Below are 19,307 nucleotides of genomic sequence, written 5' to 3'. Positions count from 1 at the left end.
TAAGTTAACAAACACTCTTCATTTACTCCACATATTTTTAATGGTGTCACTGATTTGCAACCAACTCCCTGCTGCAGGTCTGGGTCACTTGTGGTCTATATCTGGATTACTTGGGGCTGCTGACCCCGTGGCTAATTTCCCAGACTTGGATTAAGCCTAGTCCTATCTTAAAAGAAAACTCTGACAATGCTTATAATTGGGGAAAAAAAGTTTTTACTTCAGGGATAAGCTCAATCCAAGTCTGGGAAACAGTCCCTATTGTATATAAACATGGTCTTTCAGGTACAGTAGTCACCAAAACCGGCAACTGAGGCTTGTATTATCATTTAGTTCCAATAATCAAAATAAGCCTCATCGAACTAGGTTACTATTACAAACTACCCTAGCACGAAATTAATATCTGTTGAGGCTTGTAGCTAAATGGGTTGTTTTTAGTGATGTAGTGTGGTACTTTGAGCTGGCATTGATAAACATGAACTCTTTGGCCTTGCCATAAAAAGTAGCTCATTCATATACACTAACTCAAAAAAGAAAAGAAAAAAGCTGAAAAGGATTACTGACGAATGTAAACAGGGTTACTTGGATTTGTAGGCCAGGAGAAGTCGCCAAGACCTCAAGCAGAAACGTCATCGGTTTTGGGCGTGGACACAGGCCAGTTGGAGGCGTTTGGTTATTTCGTCAGGATTGCCAGGTGTGTTTAAAAATCCACCCTTTCTGTCACGTTATTTATTACACACCCTTTCACAAACTATACATTCTTCGGTTTTGATACAATTAAAAACACAAATAAATAATAAAATTTGTTATAAACGTATTTTATTTGCGTCATTTTTTGGCCTTTTGAAGCAGATGCCATGATGAGGCGCGCCGTTTTGGTGTTCCTGAAGGGGGGATGGTTGGAGAATTCTGGCAACCCAGTGGAGAGTTTCAGCCGCACCACGCAGGTCTGATTACACACACTCCGGCGTGTTGCATCTGCGTTTGTATCAGGTATATTGATAAATGTATCTCTCGTTTTACTTGGTTATATCATGGTTTGAACAACTTTTCTCATAATGTACATAGGTACAGGTTTGAATGTGTGAATCAGCTTTAATACAGGTAGCTTAGTTAACGGTACTAGCTTAAGAGCTAACTGCCGATGCTAATAACATGGCGCAGGCCAAGAGGGCCGCTTTTGTTCTATTGTGTGGGTGCGGTAGTTAATATGCTAAGGGCCGTGCACTGCGTTTAAAGTAAGTGAGATATTTCGTAACAAATCAACAACATGGCTCTTTTGAACTCTTAAGTAGTTGACGAAAGCCAACAATCGTGGAAATATTGTCGAATGAAAGTGGCTGGCTACTGATTTTGTGCTGCTAGCGGGCACCGACTCGGAGCTCCCGCTTTTTGTTACGTGGATGCCGGTAGTTCGCTAGCGAGTACTGACAGATAAGGAAATTGTGACGACTGCTCTGGACTTACGTTTGGACAACAACAACCTTTGTTCCGCGGAAGAGTATGAGCAGTAAAGCATTTTTTCTTAAATATCTGTCGAAACTGTCTCAAGATGGCGCTGCTACATAGGCCCCTTTTTCTTGAAATAACTCAGAGTAAATCAAGGAAAGCTTTTATGGCGTATTGTAGTCAATGTATATGTATAAACCAGCTAGTCGGATTTTTTTAATGCAGTTGTATTCAGAATTAGTCGTGTCCCCATTAGAGAGACAGTGTCAGTTCTTGTGAAGAGGGGATCAACGAAAATAAAAGAGTAAACGAAGCACCAGGGTATTGACTTCTGTATTATTGTATCTTTGTTAGTTTGTATTGGTTAATCACATTAAAAGAAGCGTTTATTCATAATCTTCAGGGATCGTGACCAGTCATGGCTGATGAGGGATATGTAGTGCGAATCCGGGGACTTCCTTGGTCCTGTTCAGTGGATGAAGTTCAGAGGTTTTTCTCAGGTATTTATACATCATTGTTTTTCAAAAGAATACTTCAGCACGTAACACAGTTAGAAATGATCTGATAATGCATTTTGATAGCAGAGTGCAAAATCCTAAACAATGGAAGTGGCATCCATTTCACCTACACAAGAGAGGGGCGTCCCAGCGGAGAGGCATTCGTTGAATTTGAGACAGAAGAAGACCTGAAGATTGCAGTGAAAAAGGACAGAGAAACGATGGGTCACAGATATGTAGAAGGTGCGTATAACAGCATACAGCTGAGTTAATGTCTGATAAATGCTATATAAGTTACCAGTTTGAGCGAAGTAATTTCTCTCTTCTCTGATATAGTGTTTAAATCAAACAATGTGGAAATGGACTGGGTCATGAAGCACACTGGCCCAAACTGTCCAGAGACAGCTGGGGACGGGCTTGTGCGGCTTCGGGGCCTTCCCTTCGGGTGCAGCAAGGAGGAAATTGTGCAGTTTTTCTCAGGTAACAACAAACCTTGTTCGCTGGTTAAATATAAACCCCCTTAATGCTGGTAATTTAAACTTCTCCCCTCCGATCTTCCTTTTCTTGTTTCTGGTTACCGACACCAAAACTTGTTGCATCTAATTTACGAAGAAGTCAGTATGCCATTGTAAATGACAATCTAATGTGGTTACACTTAAAAACAATGAATGAAGGAAATGATGCTGGAAAAGGAAGCCAGTTGAAGTTTAAATAGAGAATTTATTTGAAGACCTGTTTTGTACAAGGGCAGGGATCTGTTATGCAAACACCCTTTCCTATCTTTGCCCCTCATTTTCATCTTCAACCTTCATTCTTCACATTTTCCCCCCATTATGTGGAAACATTTTAAAATAGTCTCAGCCTAATGGTAATACACTAGTTATTGAGTGGGTCCTGCTCATCACTGATATAGCCTCTGTCTTCAATTTTTTTTTTTAACTTTTTTTTTTTCTCCCCACCATGTATTAATAATTTTATCTCTAAAAGTTTTGTTTTTTTAAAACCCAGTATATCCTCCTGAGCACCAGCCTATTCACTCATGCCCTCTGGTCTATATCTTTGACTTATTTGAGCTATCATACTAAGTCCTGATGTACTTAATAGAGGACATTGTGGGCTTTCCATTGATATCCCATGTGTTTGGGTGGCCTCTTTCAGCTCCAAAGAGGAAGGAAATCACCAAAAAAGTTCAATGGGAAGATTCCTGTTTCCTCAGTTCTCAGGAGGATATGCCAATTCTTAGATTTAACGAAAGAGCAACCACGAATTTTCCTCATGTCACCCACCTAGACCCTCCTCATCAGCACATTAATACTAGCCCGATATCCCCCACACAGTGCCCTTCTTCATAGTCTTCCTCTATCCTGCCATTTCTATCTTATCCCCTAGAATACAGTAAATGTAACTAAATTAAATGGAAAGTCACTGGTTTAAAAAAAGAAAAAGAAAAAAGACAAAAAAAAAGGAATGAATTGGTATGTGTGATGATGTATAGAGTTTTCCATAAGTCTAATATCTCTCTCTTTAGAGAAAGTTCTCTCTGTGATTGGGCATGTGATTTAATATGTCCCCTGCTGGGGTTATCTGTCCTTGGGTTGAAGGGTTGGAAATCGTGCCAAATGGGATAACATTGCCGGTGGACATCCAGGGGAGGAGTACGGGGGAGGCCTTCGTGCAGTTTGCTTCACAGGATATAGCTGAAAAGGCTCTAAAGAAACACAAGGAAAGAATAGGGCACAGGTGGGGATGGTTGGTTGGTTGGCTGGATAAGTTGCTTTTCTTATGGTGTGCACCTTCAACATCTGAACCAAATGCAAAACTGACACATTTATCTTGGCTACTTGAAGCATATTTGTCATATTTACCACACACACACATACACACAAGTTGCTATCTTAGATCCACGTTTTAAAAAAAAAAAATATAATCACAATGTTCAGGGGGAAGATTAGTGCTTGGTCACCATTCAAAAATACAAGGCGAATCCTGAAATGGAGTGCATGCCCGATTTGGAGAACAAATGGTGTCTCAGCACTAAATATGAGTCCAGGTTGATAAATGGTAAGGAGTCTCCCTGCTAGTAAAAATCAGAGGGCCACTGTACACAAGGATCTGGAGCCCACTGTCACAGGTAATGCTTAGTGGGTTGCAGAAGGGCTGGAGCTCTCTTTGTGCCTCTAAAACCAGGACAAAAGCTGTCATGGCAACGACACATACCACTATTGAAACACTGAAACAGATCTGAGTCGCTTCAGGTAACCATAAGAAAAGTGTAAAACTCACTGAGGCCCTTATCAATTTGGACAACTTCCTTATTGATCAGTAAATAAGTTATTTTTAATCTTCTTTATTAACGACTAGCAATAAGTACTTAAATCTATTACTACCTATGGACTACACCATGACAGCATCTGCATAGCCCAGTTTCACCAGTATTAAGCAAATGCAGTTTCTCACCCATTCTCCATGCCCTCACTGTGGTATCTGTATGCTCTCAGGTACATTGAGATCTTCAAGAGTAGCCGTGCTGAGGTGCGGACCCATTACGAACCCCAGAGGAAGCCTATGGGCATGCAGAGACCCGGCCCCTATGACCGGCCCTCTGGTGGACGCGGCTACAACATGATGGGCCGAGGGGGGTCCTATGACAGAATGCGCAGAGGAGGCTACGGAGGAGGTGGGTCCAAGTGGGACTGGAGAGCAGGTGAAATCAGATTTACTGGTCTTTACCCATGAAGTTTCTTTTAAATAAACACCCCCTCATGTCTCTTCATTCTTAACAATTCATATAACAATTAATAAGATTAGGATAAAATCCTCATAAGACCTTGTGTTAATTCCATTTATGTATGTTCAGGTGTATCGGATGGACGGTATGGCGATGGCGGCTCTTCCTTTCAGAGCACAACAGGCCACTGTGTACATATGAGGGGCCTGCCATACAGAGCCACAGAAACAGACATCTACAATGTAAGTTGTTGAGAGATCACTGACAGTCCTTTGTTATGTTTTGTGTCGCCGCAGGGGCTTAAAAGCAGACAACACTTGTGATTTGTGCATTTATTAATTTTTCGTCTTTTTTAGTTCTTTTCACCTTTGAATCCGGTGCGGGTCCATATTGAGATTGGCCCAGATGGCAGAGTTACCGGGGAGGCAGATGTAGAGTTTGCAACACACGAAGATGCTGTAGCAGCCATGTCCAAAGATAAAGCTAACATGCGTGAGTTTGCTTTAAAAAATAACTTGAGCACCCCACCCTTTTAAAGCTGCGTGTTAATTCTTATGATTTTTGTTCCTGTTCTGCAGAGCACCGCTACGTGGAGCTGTTTTTGAACTCAACAGCAGGTGGCAGTAATGGAGCATACAGCAGCCAGATGATGGGGGGCATGGGTGAGTCAAAGTTTTAGTGATATTGAAAATAGGGCCCTGTGTTATTTCCCTTAAAATGCTTGTGTATCTGTTGGTTTATTCATACAGCCCAATGGGATTTGTTTCCACAGGGAGCCAGTCATCCTATAGTGGAGGCCAGCTGAGCTCAGGGTACTCTGGTGGATACAGCAGCCAAGGAAACATGGGTGGCTACAGTGACTATAGTGAGTGTCAGCTCTGTTGTATTTCCTAAAATATATTTCTTTACAGAACCTTTAAAGGTTTGAGCAAAGACTTATAGTCTAACCCTTTTCTCTGATAAGTGAAATTGAAGTTGTCCTAGGTGAAGGTGCCATTAAACCTTATTTGTGTACTGTGACTCTTGTTTATTTTTAAACTCGTGACAGCTGTAAGTGTTTGCTGTCTGGCACCAAATGAGATGCTACTAAGTTGTTTTTTGTTTTGTTTTTTTAAGTCATAAATATTCAGTAACACCTTAAACTGGCCTTGTAAAACACCTTTCTTTTATTAGCTGGCTAATTCTGAAGCACACTTTGAAATAAATAATAGTTATATTGTTACTTAACATACGGTAGTAAGAGTAAAGAAAAATCTGCAGCTAAAAAGTGTCCTAAAGTTGTGTTGTTACAGTGTTGCAAAGGGTGAAAACAGTGGTTAATTACCAGAGGAGTGCTGTTATTCCCCATCATTTAACTCATTCACTGCCAGCCATTGGCAGTGAATGAGTTAAACCCATTGACTCATTCACTGCCATTGACGGCTATAGACGTCAATGGCAGTGAATGAGTTAATTTAAAAAAAAAAAAATTAAAATTGAACAGCAGCTGCTTCCAAAACTGCTGTGTAATGTATTTAATGACACTGGGTTATAAGGAAGAAGGTGCTGTGTAGTTCTGTCATCTTGGATCCAGGCTAATTCAGCCCTTTAAACTTGGAAAGCTTTTGTCGTTCTATGCGTGACTCGTTGATGAACTCCTCGGTCCTATAGTGTGTATTTTCTCTCTCTTGTTAGGTAACCAGGGCGGAATGGGAAGCAGTTACTATGGCGGCGGTGGAGGAGGAAGCAGAGGCTCAATGAATGGACTGGGTGGGGGATGGGGAATGTAGTTTTTTCTTTTTGCCTTTTTTTTTTTTTTTTTTTAATTCAGCATTTTGCTGAAAGGACTGGAAATGCAAGTCTCTCGTAATAATTCAGATAGGGTCTGGTGGGGTTGTTTTGGGGGGAAAACAAAGGGTAGGGTTTGTATTATTATTGTTTTGTTTTTTTTTAAGTGGGTGATCTTCAGAGAGCAGTGAGATCATATGTTCGTCACAATAAATGTGTCAAAGTGATGTTTGTCTTCCCCATTCCTCACAGATTTACAAATAACATAAACCGTGCTTTAAATTTATCTTTCCCTGGAAGCGTGCCGTTTTGTGTTACCGTTCTTTAAGCACGGTTAACTCATCCTGTGCTGGTGGATTTAACAAAACGTTTTAGTGTCCGAGTGCATGAACAGAAACTGAAAATGTCCGGTATCTTCTAATGTTTGGACCTTGTTTCACCTTTTACATAGTGTTCAGCTTCATTTTAAATTCCTGTACAAAATGTTAATCTAGGTTTGGGACTTAACATGGTCAAAGCATGTTTTGTTTTCTTATGGTGTGACTGTTAGTGCTCTTTTTCTGTTCCTGGATGAGGGCTATACAGAGAGCAAGTTCATTTCAAATCTGCTACCATGAAGGTTTCTACTGCTTCAGATGCTGTTTGTATTTCTTGTGCACAAAGTGAATAAACTAGTCTGGAATATCTAATTGACACAAGTGGTGGAAAAACAGGAGGCTTTATTCATTTATCAAATATCTAAAGTTAAAAGAAGTCAAATTAAGAAAATGGCGTTGTAGCAGTTGACGTGATCCATAAAATCCTGATAGAATACATTCTAAAATAGTTTTGCTGTTGCCAACATTCTACAGTCATTTACACAATTCTACCTGCATCCAGCAGTGGGGTTAGAGCTGATCTTAAAAAGGGGGAGGGGGGAAAGTGCATAACAAGGCTGAATATCAAAGTCACTTCCAGAATTAAAAATGCACCCCTCTAATTCAGGATTTTCACAAAGGTTTAAATATAATCTTTTAAGACAAAGTAAAATATTCAGGTTATTTCTGTAAAATTTATTTTGAAAATCATCCTAAATAAAGAAAGCAGTGTGCCTTTACATTCTGTGAGTACACAAACCTGCAAACAGCAGAGATTCTCAGCTCAAGCTGAAATCCCAACAGTACATCCACAGTTTGAATTAGAAAAACTGCACATATCAAAAGGCCAGTTTAGCAAGAGATTACCAAATTTGTTAAACTCTGTTAATCCAACCCAGGGAAACACTGGTGGCAGATACTCAAGCCTTTCCATGTCTATGCATATTCCATGTTAGCATAAAGTCTGCATAAACTACTTTTTATTAAAATCCATCCTGTCAACGTTAAAGGCGACCATTGTCAGTACAAATAAAATGCCTGAATTTCAGGTAACTGCATCAATGGAACACCAAATCACATTCCCGCCTTTTTTTTTTTCCCTATTCATAACACGAGTATTTAAATTCATTAAATGAGTATATTCAGTGTTGGAGCGTGTGGAGAAAACATTAAAGCCTGTGGGTATGTCGTCAGGAACCTGTGGAGGAGCTTCTCTGCAGCAGCAGGGAGTGGCACACGTCGCACACTCGCACAGGCCGTGGATACGAAGGCAAGGCCAGCTCGTTACTGGAGCAGCTGTTGCAGTAGATGTCTCCGCAGTTTCTGCAGTGGTGCTGCGCATGCAAAACATACAGCGTGACGTGGCGACATTTAGGTGACTGCGGACGTTAACGGAAGCGGCTCTCAAGTGAAATGTAATGGGGGTGGGCGGAACGTACCTTTCTGCGTGAGATGGAGAACTCCTTCTGGCATTGTTTGCACTGAGTGGCTTCATCATCTTTCAGCCAAGCGTGGCCCTGAGAAGAGCAATGGTTTCTCATTCCAAGTCTTACAGCGTCAACAATAAAAGTAAACCACCCTCGACTCTTTCACATTTTACCTTCAGGGCCTTGTTGACCTCCTTGAAATCTTCCATCTTCAGTTTAGACCTTTGAGAAAGATGAAAGTGGCATAAATTCTCCTACGTGAAATGGCATTCCTTAGTAAGAAAAAAAAAAAAGAAAAACATCGCAGTTACTGACTGGCTGAGATGCAGTCCCATTTCTTGTAGAGCCTGTTCCTGCTGCTCGCACTTCTGCTGCAGTTGCTGCTTCTCCTGCTTCAACTCCTGCAGCTCCTGCAAAGTCGATCCATAAGAAGCAAAAGAAAAAAAGGTCATAACATCCCATTTATGTTCAAGAATTTGTAATATGCTCTTACACCGCTTACAAGAGGATGAAACAGGAGGGAGGCTTTGTTAAAGCTGTCATACAAATAATATTTTTGTAAAATTAACTATTTCTTTAAGGTAATGTCATCTGGCATAAATATATAATTCGCTGGTGATGAAGCTGAAAGGTACAGTTTCTAAATTCCTGTGTTTAAAATATGAAACGTTACCAGCAGACTTGAAGAAATAACCAACAACAAACCGCATAACTTTTAATCTAAAACATCTATGTACTGTGTTGATGACATTCAGTGAAGTTGGATTGGGGCTGCACAGTACTTTCTTGTAATACCACCTTGTACCACAAGATGGTACATCAAGCCAATTGAATTAATAACCAGGTAAGTCAGGATGAGCACGTTGTCTTTTACAAAAGGAAAAGCTTCTTAAGAACCTTGGACACAAAGTATCTAAAGTTAAAAGAATAGCACCACACATTCAAAAACATCTCAACACACCCACTGGTAAAACACTGCTCCCTGGTGGTGAAAGGCGTTGCTGCATTTTGAAGGCCATAATTACAAAAGGTACTTTTTAATGAACATAAGAATTTAAAAAAAAGCTCTTATTCTGACTTGTAGCCAATTCAGCTTCATTGCTAGAGTCTAGAAGCCGTCTCTACAAAGCCAATCACACATTTTAAATGTTGGCATTGGATTACAGTATTTTATGCCTGTGTGTAGGAGTAATCTTAGCTGCAGCTGTAGGTTGCCTTTCACTTTGAAATTAAAACTTCATTTGTCAAGAGCGTACACATTTTTTTCCATCGCTATAATTCGCTTATTTAGATCCGAGCAAGTGTAACGTGACACAGGTTGTGTGTGTGTTTGAGAGATGCTGACCGAGTGCAGGCCCTGGAGCTGCTGCAGCTGTGTGCGCAGTTCGGTGCTGTTGTCCTGCTCCCTCTGGAGAGCTTTTTGCAAGTTCTGTCTCTGTTCCCTCTCACTGCGCAGCTCGTTCTCCAACCCCAGCCTGTGCTCCGAAAACACAAAAACGTGACTCTCAAGTCATCAAACTGCAAACTACTGCATGGACTCGATCTACACAATGTTTGAAAAGTTTGAGAACAAACATTTTAGGTGAATCACATTTGCAACTTTGCCCTTTTATGAACCTTTTCTCTACATACTGTTTAATACCACACTCAACCCCCCCCCGCCCCACCCACAATTGTATTTCTTCACCTTAGCGTATCGAGATCTGTTAGCTGTTTCTGCAGAGCATCGACTTTTCCCTGCAGCTCCACCTTCATGTCTTCGTCCGACTGGTCGTTCTGCTTGCGCTCCTGCTCCGATCTCTGTAGTCTATGAGTCACAAAATATGAAGAGGAGCGTCAATTTAAAGGAATGTAAATGCGAAACTGAATCTCAACCTAGGCAAGCACGCATACCTCTGCTCAAGTTCCTTCATGGTGTTCTCCATTTCATTCATCCTCTGCTCAAGCTGCACGGCCTCTGCCTGCTTTTTTTCTGCTTGGCGGTCCGAGTCCTGAGAAACCACACGATTTGGACAAATGCGCAATCTGTGTGTGTGTGTGTGTGTGTGTGTGTGTGTGTGTGTGTGTGTGTGTGTGTGTAAGTGCGAAAGACAAAGTTATAATCATGCTCATCTATTTATACCTGAGCTTTGTGGAACATCTGCACATTGAGAGTCTTGACTTGGTCAAGCTGGAGCCGTAGGGCTGCCAGCGTGTCCTGTTTCTCATGCGTATCCTTCTCCAGCAGTTTCATGGCCACCTCCATCTCCTGCTTCATCCCCACCTGCAGCTCCAGTTCACGCTCCAGCTCCTAATACACAAGGGAGTCAAATTCAGTTAGAGTTGAGTCAAAACCCAAAAACACCAGGTGTGGAGTGTTGGTTCAGTCTGTCCTGGAGGTCACTGATACTTGACCTGGCGAATGCGCTTTTCCTCCTTGTACTGCTTCCACACCACATTGTACATCTCATCCAGGCCTTGTCTAGTCTGTTTGTATGTCTCCAGCTCTGCCTGGCTGTCCTGAAGCACTGCCTGAAAAATAAAAACATGGCATTTTTCATTCCTTCTTAAAATCTGGAGGGGCTTCAGCTGCAGTTAGTCCTAGACACTTCCCCCCCCCCCACACCTCCTCTTTTCTCTGGCTGGACTGCAAGATCGTCTCGTTCTCCTTTTTCAGCTGTTCCTGTTCTTCCCGTAGAGAGTTGATTCTGTCTGTGGCAGCTGTCAGCTGAAGAAGAGGAGAAAACACACACACACACACAAGCTGATGTTAAAGAGGATCAATCCAGTGCGAACACAGTCCCACAGCTGCACACACAAAGCATGCCTAACCTCCTCTACAAGCTTGCTATTAGTCTTCTCTAGAGAGTCCATCTTAGCCTGAAGGTCAGTGACGGTGCCGCTTAGGTGACGATTTAGCTCCTCAATGTAGTGCTTCTGATCCAATATGGCTGTCATCTTCGAATCACTAAGGAAGGGAGCGATACAATTACCATCTTATAGTTGTGAGACATATCTAACCAAAGTTTAGTAAGGATTTTTTAATATGGGGTCATGCTTTAAACAGTAATAACAATATAGAACAGTCCAGATTAAAAAAATAATGTAAAGCAGTGTAGATGCTTACTCTTTTGGAGTCTCATTGCTAGCAGAGTCTTTCAGATAAAGTGAGAAGTCGATGACTGCTACCTAAACGGGAAAGAAGAGCAGATCACTCTGTGTCTCGATCCAACTCTTCCTCAGAGTGAAACTGATTCTTACAAAACAGCATCACTAACCTGTGAATCAAGGTCCTCCCCTTTAATGCAAAGGTTAGCATCAATCACGTTGAGGCCCACCAGCAGCCCCACCATTACCGACCCTTCGTCTTCCAACATCAGTGCTCCAGAGTCATAAAACTCACTAAGGGATTTAAAAGGTAAAGTGGATGCTAGGAAGAAACCCATGTTTATAATGCACTATAAAACAAGTGTAACTGACCTCAGGAGGTCTTTGTGGTCCAGCAGGGCCTTCATATAGTCGGCTACTTTCTTCTGCATAAGCGCCAAATGCAGCCAAGCCCTTCCTCTCCCCAAACCGGTCCTAAGAAAAACAAAAACAAGAATGACAGTATAAGTACAATTAAACTCAGTTGTGATGCAGTTTTATTATAGAAATAATATAATGGCATACTTAATGCCAGGCATGTCTCTGGCACTGGTGGCGATGTTGACAGACTCCGTGCATAACTTTTCTACCAGCTCCAGTGGTCCCCATATAGACTTGTTGTAACCAATGAAGGATTTCTTGGCTGAATCAGACAACATGCAGAATTAACTTCAGCATGCAGGCAGCTAAATATAGCACAACAGCAAAAGTCAGATTTATTTACGTCTAACCTTTAAGACCGTGTTTGAGGCAGTGCTCCAGGACAACAAAAAACTGCTGCAGAGGAGGGTACTCCGAGTCAAGCGTCCTGCCCAGACTCATAGAAGACTGAATCAACACTCTGATGCTGAGCTTCAGCATGCTGAGCAGGTTGGATCTTTCTATTGCCATTGAGTCTTTGGGGGGAACAACTGTACAGAAAGCATGAAAAAAAGGAGAAGCTCTGAGGTTAATTCTGTCAGATGACATAGCCGGAAAAGGAGCACTTCACTAACCAAAAAAACCAAGAGTCTGATCTTGGAGTCATGTGATGTGACAGCTGACACTTATACAGTGTTTCAAGTGCCTGTGACAGCTGCAATGGTTCGATCTTAAAGTGCATTAACTAGCAGGCATCAGAAAAACCAAAGTCTACCTGGAAGCTTTTTCGCTGAGTTACTGAGGTCACTTTCGGCCTCATTCTCGGTCGGGGAGCTCGCCGCGGATCCCTGTGAGGGCTTTCTCTGGATGGCAGCGTAGCTGATCCCGCTGCTAATCGTCTCTGTGGCCTTACGAGCCAGAGACAGGAGAGGAGCCGACCAGCTGTTCTCCTCTGCGACCTGGGGAGCCTGTCTCTCGGTCCAGTCCTGCTCGCTGCCCCCATCCGGTTCGCCATTAGTCGCTGGTCGTAAAACTTTGGGCTCATCTTGTTCTTGTTTTTCGTCGCGCTCTGTAACAGCTGTGTTTACTTCCCCTGCTTCGTCAGCCATGTTTGCCCTCCCCCCGTCCCCCTTTCTCGCGTATAATTCACGTGATCGCCTTAAACCAATAAGCGACGCTTGTGAGGCCTGACGTTCTTTTACTTTTGATTCATTGGCGGTTAGCAAAACACACTGGAGTTAAATCACTGCCACCTGTTGGACTTGGCTGGAGAGTGGCGGACTGACAAATATCTAATAACTAAAGATCGCGTTTTTATTTATTCACAGTCAATGAAATTTTAGTTTTGCCTTTCAGGTTAGTGTGTTGGGTTCGTGTGGGTCACAGGACAGGAGCCAGAACTAAAGATAAAGATTTTCATTGGGAGTGACCAGTAGGGACAAACAATTACTTTCGAGGGACACCTTGAGTTGAGAGGGTTGAAGACAGAGTTAGAGAGGCAGGCTGAGATGGTTTGGAGAAGGGATAGTGGACATATGGGACAAAGGATGCTAAATGCAGCTGCCAGGCAGGAAAGAATAAAAGAGAAACGAGGAAGACCTTAGAGGAGGTTTGTGGATGTAGTGAAGGAGGAGATGCAGAGGGCTGACAGAGGAGGATGGTAAGGATGGAGTGAGATGGGTGCAGATCATTTGCTGTGGAAGCGGAAGGAAGCAGATGACAGAAGAAGATAGAGAAGAAGAAAAAGTCATGTTACTTAAGATTGAATGTTCATGTCACACAGAGGAAATTTGTATTTATCTTTTATATTGGTTTTATTCTGTTTTTTTAGTCTTTATTTGTGAGTTTAGTTTTAATTTGTATGATTTTATTCTGTTTGTATTGCATGGTTTTTAGTGGCTTATTTGACATTGTTTTAATCCACTGTGGACTGGCTGGGCATGGGACAAATTAGCTGATAGTGATCACCTGAGATATGGGTGTGGCCTATCAGCTGTTTAAGGAACCCTTTAAAAGGAAGCTGACTGGGGCTTGGGATGACAGAGGCACACGATATGAAAAGGAACACAAGAAGACCAGGTCATTCATTCATTCATTCATTCATTCATTCATTCATTCATTAATAAATAAATAAATAAATAAATCACTGCCTGATCGCGGGGGTGCGGCGCCTCATCTGGAGACGGACAGGTGAGCGTGACGTAGCGACGCAGTCCCGACAGCAGGAACGGCGACAATAGGAGACAACGCCTGTGATTGACAGCATTTGTGAGTAGCGTCTCCACTGTTGTTCACCGGGTGCAGCCGTGTTGGGAGAGGGTCGCCATGGCTATAAGCCAGGGCAGCTTCCAGGACGATGGTTGTGGCCCCTATTTGTTTACTTACAGGGCGATGACGCGAGGGGAGGCGATCGAGCAACGGACTCAGTGCAGAATGCGAGCTGAGCTGGGATGTGATGGGCCCAGTAAAGGGACGAGAAGGGGATAGCAGGCTCATCCTCGTCTGCCTGGGACGAGGCTGCCATGCACGCAGCTCCGCAAGAGGAATTTCTGGCCTGTGAACCCATAACGAACCTTCGTCCTGGGTTGTGGGACTGGGTGGGATTTTTAGTGCATACAGAAAATTGCATTTTTACCAGTTTTAGAATTGTTTTATCTTGGCTCGGTGATAATTTCATTATGTTTTTAGAATTGTTTCTCTGCTCCCTGGCCTGGAAATAAACGGTTTCTGATCAGACTTGCATCATCACTGTGCGTGTATTTAAAAGAATCTCATTAGTATGACATTCTGGCGCACCAGATTTATTGTCTACGGTCACACCAGAGTTAGTCTATGCCTAAAAGTACAAGGGCAGACATATTCATTACCCCATAGTGAGCAGCCGACCTACATGTGACCTCAACACACACTACAACGTAGTTAAGCTTTGTGACGGGAATCGTAAGAATATGCACTTAGAAGTAAAGCCCATAAATCTCTAGAAAACCAGCAGTAGTAATAACATCAAAAGCTGTGATACTGATGTATTGTGTATCTATTTTATCTTTATTTGATCAGTTTTGTGTTGCTTTAAATTGACTCCAACTTTAATTATTAATTCTAAGAATGTTGTTAACACAGCCATCCATGAAGTCAGACTATACTTTAATCCAGTTGAAGCACTTGTGCTATTAACCTATTGATGGTATTTTTTGCACTTGAGAGCTGAAGGGAGAATTTCACATTGCAATCAAAAGATAATTTTCTTGTGAATAATTGTTGTTACCTCAGAACTGCATGACACCAGTAGTAAAAAGATCAACTGGCAGTGAATAAACGTATTAGGAGCTTGCCGTCCTTCCTTTTGCACTTAGAAAATCTACCATTACTCCTCTATGTAATGTAATGCACTTGCATTTATACAACACTTTTCTAGACTTACTGACCATTCAAAGCAATTTGAAACATACATTTATGCAGCACTATGCTATACACTTATCCATGGTCGATTTAGAAACATCAATTAACCCTAAATTGCACATCTGTGGACTGCGGAAGAAGCTGGAGTACATGGAGAGAAGTAAGACAGACAAGAAGCCCTGGGAACCAAGAACCTTCACGTTGTGAGTTGACAGTTTTAACCACCTCATCACCTCGCTTCTCAAATTACCCAAGTCTGTGTGGAAAAACATTGTAGTTGATTGCAGTTACCTGAAATAAAAAAAAAAACAAGAGGGGAAGGCAGGGAGATAACTGAAAAGAACGTGTGTTATCACAAAACAAAGTGAAAATAGAAACGCACACGAAAGGCCTAAAGTTTTAGTAACCTTTGGCATCACAGTGGCCTGATGATGCTTTGTAGCCTTTCTTTATTTAGATTTGGGAGGTCTACATTACTGTGAACCAGCTGCCCTTCAAGAAGTGGTGTTTGTATTGAAATGTCTGTTGTGAAATTTTGAAAACACGACTAACTGTAAAGCTGATAAAAAAGTCAAAGTTAAACATTTTTCAAATAAATAGTTAATTTCGCTTGTTTCTAACTCTGGTAACTACCTGAACCTAAACAGTAAAACAGTGTAGTGTAATCCTTGACCACGTGGTGGCGCTCACATTTCGTACCCGTTAAAGGCGCAACACTTAAACTCCCAGAGACCAGCTTGGAGCCAAAGTGAAGCCCAAAGTGAAGCCCATCATCGGATCTCCAGTTTTTACTGCAGAGTTGTATATTTTGTCATGTATTACTACGTTTCCTGTCCTCCTCTTCAACAGCTTCGCTGTTGAATTATCTTGCTTAAATGTAAGTATGGACTGTTAATGTATCTTACTTAATATTTGGACTTCTGATTCTGTGACACGCATACTTTAAATCTGTGACTGCTTTAACCATCGGATTTACCTGGATTAAACACAACCAAAGTCTATGACGGCACTCAGACAGAAAGAATGAGTCAATATGTACAAAAGGAACCAAGGATTAGTTTGTTTGTTTTTAAAAAAATTAAGTTTCAGTTTCCTGTTTCTTTTAATTTCCCGACAGTTTTTGCATTTTATTTTCTATCTTTGGGAGTACCAAGTAACATGATGGATAATTTGAGTTAAAATACGAATTAATTGCCGCAACATGCTCTTGTGGTTATTGGCAACACCCAGGAGGCGGGGATATCTATCTAGGCTAAAAGGCTCGTGAGCTTCAGTCGCCAGTCTTTCTGGAGAGAAGACAGCGGCAGCAGGGACGCGAGGAGAAGAGAGGAGTTCTATTAACAAAAAAGAAAAAGCATATTAAAAAAAAGGAAGGAATACTGAGAGGTGGACGGAATATAACTTTTAGATTTTTTGATATTTTTTTTGTTAATTTAAATAATTTTTCTACTTAAAGCTACTGGAAGCCATGAGGATTTTCGCTGTTGCGCTGTTGCTGGCTCACGCGTTGGGTACGTTTCATGTGCCTGTGCAACTTAACCAGTGTTTCTTCTGTGTTCATTAATGGATCACTTAGCGTGCGTGCGTGTGTGTGTGTCTGTCTTTCTTGGCTGTCAGTGTAATCCTCTCTATAATAACCGAGCTATAACATGTCGTGTAAACTTAATCTTTTAGGCAACAGTTTTCATGATGCCAGCCTATTCAGGAGCTAATGGGGTCATCTCTCTTATTTTAGAGCATGCTTTATGTAACTGGATACATTTATTTTTAACCCATATTCTTGCCTGACATTAGCTAACTGTCTGCCCATGCATTTTGTGCGTGTGTTATGAGAGACAGAGGGGGGAAGGCTGTGTGCCAGGCCGATATCTCAATGTCCACGAATTTGAGGACATGGTTTTGGCGTCCTTTTGAGTGCATCCTGAGCTGGGCATTGACTCAATCAATCCCTAAGGACAATGTCTGATCCGGTGTATTTCCTAAGAGAGAACAGCAGGGTAATTACTGCATCCCTAAAAAATCCTGCCTGAAGCTTCTTCCTGTACAACATGTTTCAATTTGCCCAAGAAGGCTCACCCAGCTTGGTGCACTAACCTGTCTGCTGGTTGTCCCCTAGAGGAAGAGTTTTCTGATTGTGATTTTTGTTGTTTGTTTTTGTGGTGTATATATGTTCAAAAGAGGACCTCATTCATAACGTTTGATTTTCCTGCTCCTTCAGTGATGTCCAGACTGGCCAGCGGTGCTGCAGTAGACCGTTACCAGAGCAACAAGCAGCAGCACACCTCTGTTATCAGCCTCCTGGACACAACCAGAGACAGGAGAGCAGAGGAGGAGGAGAACCGGGGCGTGAGGGCGACAACCGCAGATTACAGCAAGGATGGCGAGGCGGAGGAGTACGATGATGACTACTACTATTATGAAGAGTATGAAGATGGCACATCTGGAGACTATGAACTGCAACTGCCAAGAGGTAAGGCACTTAAAAAATGTCTTAAATTGGTGCTTTTAAGTGGCTTTTAAAAAAGACAGTACATGTAATTGTTGGTCTTGTTTTTTTTTTCTCACTTTAGTTGCCATGTCAAGCAAACCCAAAGATCCTTCTACCATCCTGGAAGCTGAAAACACTGAGGGAAAAACAACGAGAGGAAAGGGAAAGAAGAGGGGAAAAGGAAAAGGAAGGAAGAGGAATCCTTGCCTGAAGAAGTACAAAGATTACTGCATTCACGGGACCTGCACTTACCTGAAAGACCTCCGTGAACCATCATGCGTGTGAGTATTTAGCTCTCTGTTTACCTGCACATCATGCGCACCTCAAGTCGATCAATTATTAACCGTTTTCCCTTCACCGTCCTCTTCGCAGGTGCCACCATAATTACTCCGGCGATAGGTGTCAGTTTATCCTGCTGCCATCGCAGTCCCGAGAGGGCTACGACCGCACCACAGCTCTGGCGGTGGTGGCGGTGGTGCTGTCGTCTCTGTGCCTCACCATCATCGGACTTTTGTTAATGCTCAGGTGAGCGAAACACACGCCCGGCACGCACTCGCAGCCATGCACAGGTTAGGATCTTAGCTAATAACGAGGCGATACGTAGAAGACTGAACGAGCTTCCTTTCCTTTCGTTTATTCCAGGTTTCACAAGCGGGGAGAGTATGATGTAGAGAATGAGGAGAAGGTGAAGCTAGGGTCAGCATCCAACCACTGAAGCAACAAAGAGAGGTGAGTGGTTAGGGAAAGGGCTACAAACACGTACACTGACTGACATCAGCCGCTATCAAGTGCGACTAGATTTCACTCATTCCCCCCCCCCCTTTTTTTTTAAATTTTAGGCAAAGATGTAGAAATTCTACCTCAGCTGAAAATGAAAAGTGAACAGCAACAGGAGGTCCCGGAGGAAAAGAAAAGGAAAATAAATTGAACGTACGCAAAGAAGAGAACAGAAGGACGTCTGCCCAATGTTCTGCTGGCCGTTCAAATAAAGAGTGGGCACGTGAATGTATTCCTGATGGCTTCAGAAGAAGAAACTCCCGGTCTGGAACTGGAATATTAAACCGCTCAGAGGAGGTGTGTCGAGAATCAGGCGACGAGGAACGGGAAGAAGGAGGAATGCGTCTTGACTCTGTCTCTGAAATTATTTGAGATTTTTAACAACAATCAGAGCTCAATCTGGATTCTCTTTCTCTCAAAAGACAACATTTTGTATTTTCCTGCTCAATGCCGTCATGTGTTTTTTTTTGTTTTTGTTTTGTTTTTTTGTTGATTTGTTTTTTCTTGTGTGTGTACAGTAAACGGTATATTTATAATTTTAATTTATTTATTTAAGCTAACTGTATTTATGGAGATTTTTAACCACCTTTTAGCAGTTTTTAAAATAAAACAAAAAAAAGTGTTTTTATATTTCTTATTCGAGGCTATTTATTTATGAAACAGAAGCAAACGAAGCAAAAGCTCAGTATTTCATGAAAAATATGGCATAAACTTTAATTCTGGCACTCACTAGATGATCAATAGCACTGTGGTTAATAAATTGATCATTGAATACGCGGGATTTTATTTTATTTGATATTATTTTTAATGATCCAATGGTTCAGATGATTTCCAACACTGACCACACTCACGATTACTCATAGTCACACCTGGAAACTGCCCCTGGGGCAACCAGTCTCTTCTGTCAGCCACTAAGTGGCTCCAATGTGGGTTCAG

At 42.0% G+C, this 19,307-nt stretch overlaps 3 protein-coding genes across 7 annotated transcripts; 2 read left to right on the top strand and 1 right to left on the bottom strand.

The window, feature by feature from the left end:
- Window positions 1-849: 849 nt before the first annotated feature.
- hnrnph1 (heterogeneous nuclear ribonucleoprotein H1) lies at window positions 850-7,133 on the top strand. Of its 4 annotated transcripts, none has more exons than XM_013908377.1 (11): window positions 850-944; window positions 1,850-1,946; window positions 2,028-2,186; window positions 2,280-2,423; window positions 3,545-3,683; window positions 4,442-4,647; window positions 4,801-4,913; window positions 5,028-5,163; window positions 5,250-5,333; window positions 5,444-5,536; window positions 6,346-7,133. In XM_013908377.1, the coding sequence occupies exons 2-11, from the start codon at window positions 1,865-1,867 to the stop codon at window positions 6,438-6,440; spliced, it is 1,251 nt and encodes a 416-aa protein (XP_013763831.1). In that variant the 5' UTR covers window positions 850-944; window positions 1,850-1,864; the 3' UTR covers window positions 6,441-7,133. The 4 variants fall into 4 exon arrangements, with proteins under 4 accessions (XP_013763831.1, XP_013763834.1, XP_013763833.1 ...); XM_013908380.1 differs by having other exon boundaries at window positions 850-990; window positions 2,031-2,186; window positions 4,442-4,620; XM_013908379.1 differs by having other exon boundaries at window positions 850-990; window positions 2,031-2,186.
- A 50-nt stretch (window positions 7,134-7,183) lies between these two features.
- On the bottom strand, window positions 7,184-12,859 carry rufy1 (RUN and FYVE domain containing 1). Its single transcript, XM_005719657.2, has 17 exons — window positions 12,483-12,859; window positions 12,079-12,258; window positions 11,873-11,990; window positions 11,681-11,782; window positions 11,479-11,602; window positions 11,328-11,389; window positions 11,033-11,168; window positions 10,827-10,928; window positions 10,616-10,732; window positions 10,344-10,511; window positions 10,115-10,212; window positions 9,909-10,028; window positions 9,567-9,696; window positions 8,537-8,631; window positions 8,395-8,443; window positions 8,234-8,311; window positions 7,184-8,128 (listed from the first exon to the last, which is right to left on the bottom strand). Exons 1-17 carry the CDS (start codon window positions 12,814-12,816, stop codon window positions 7,985-7,987), a joined length of 2,157 nt encoding a protein of 718 aa, XP_005719714.1. The 5' UTR covers window positions 12,817-12,859; the 3' UTR covers window positions 7,184-7,984.
- Window positions 12,860-16,400: 3,541 nt separating this feature from the next.
- On the top strand, window positions 16,401-18,843 carry hbegfa (heparin-binding EGF-like growth factor a). Of its 2 annotated transcripts, XM_005719655.1 has the most exons (6): window positions 16,401-16,617; window positions 17,325-17,576; window positions 17,677-17,875; window positions 17,967-18,119; window positions 18,237-18,323; window positions 18,434-18,501. In XM_005719655.1, exons 1-5 carry the CDS (start codon window positions 16,575-16,577, stop codon window positions 18,307-18,309), a joined length of 720 nt encoding a protein of 239 aa, XP_005719712.1. In that variant the 5' UTR covers window positions 16,401-16,574; the 3' UTR covers window positions 18,310-18,323; window positions 18,434-18,501. The 2 variants fall into 2 exon arrangements, with proteins under 2 accessions (XP_005719712.1, XP_005719713.1); XM_005719656.1 differs by lacking the exon at window positions 18,237-18,323 and having other exon boundaries at window positions 18,434-18,843.
- The last annotated feature ends 464 nt before the right edge of the window (window positions 18,844-19,307 follow it).

This window comes from Pundamilia nyererei, unplaced genomic scaffold (assembly GCF_000239375.1).
Source record: "Pundamilia nyererei isolate P.nyererei 1_Seehausen unplaced genomic scaffold, PunNye1.0 scaffold00001, whole genome shotgun sequence".
NCBI classification, from domain to species: domain Eukaryota; kingdom Metazoa; phylum Chordata; class Actinopteri; order Cichliformes; family Cichlidae; genus Pundamilia; species Pundamilia nyererei.
This window is presented reverse-complemented; position numbering and strand designations above follow the sequence as displayed.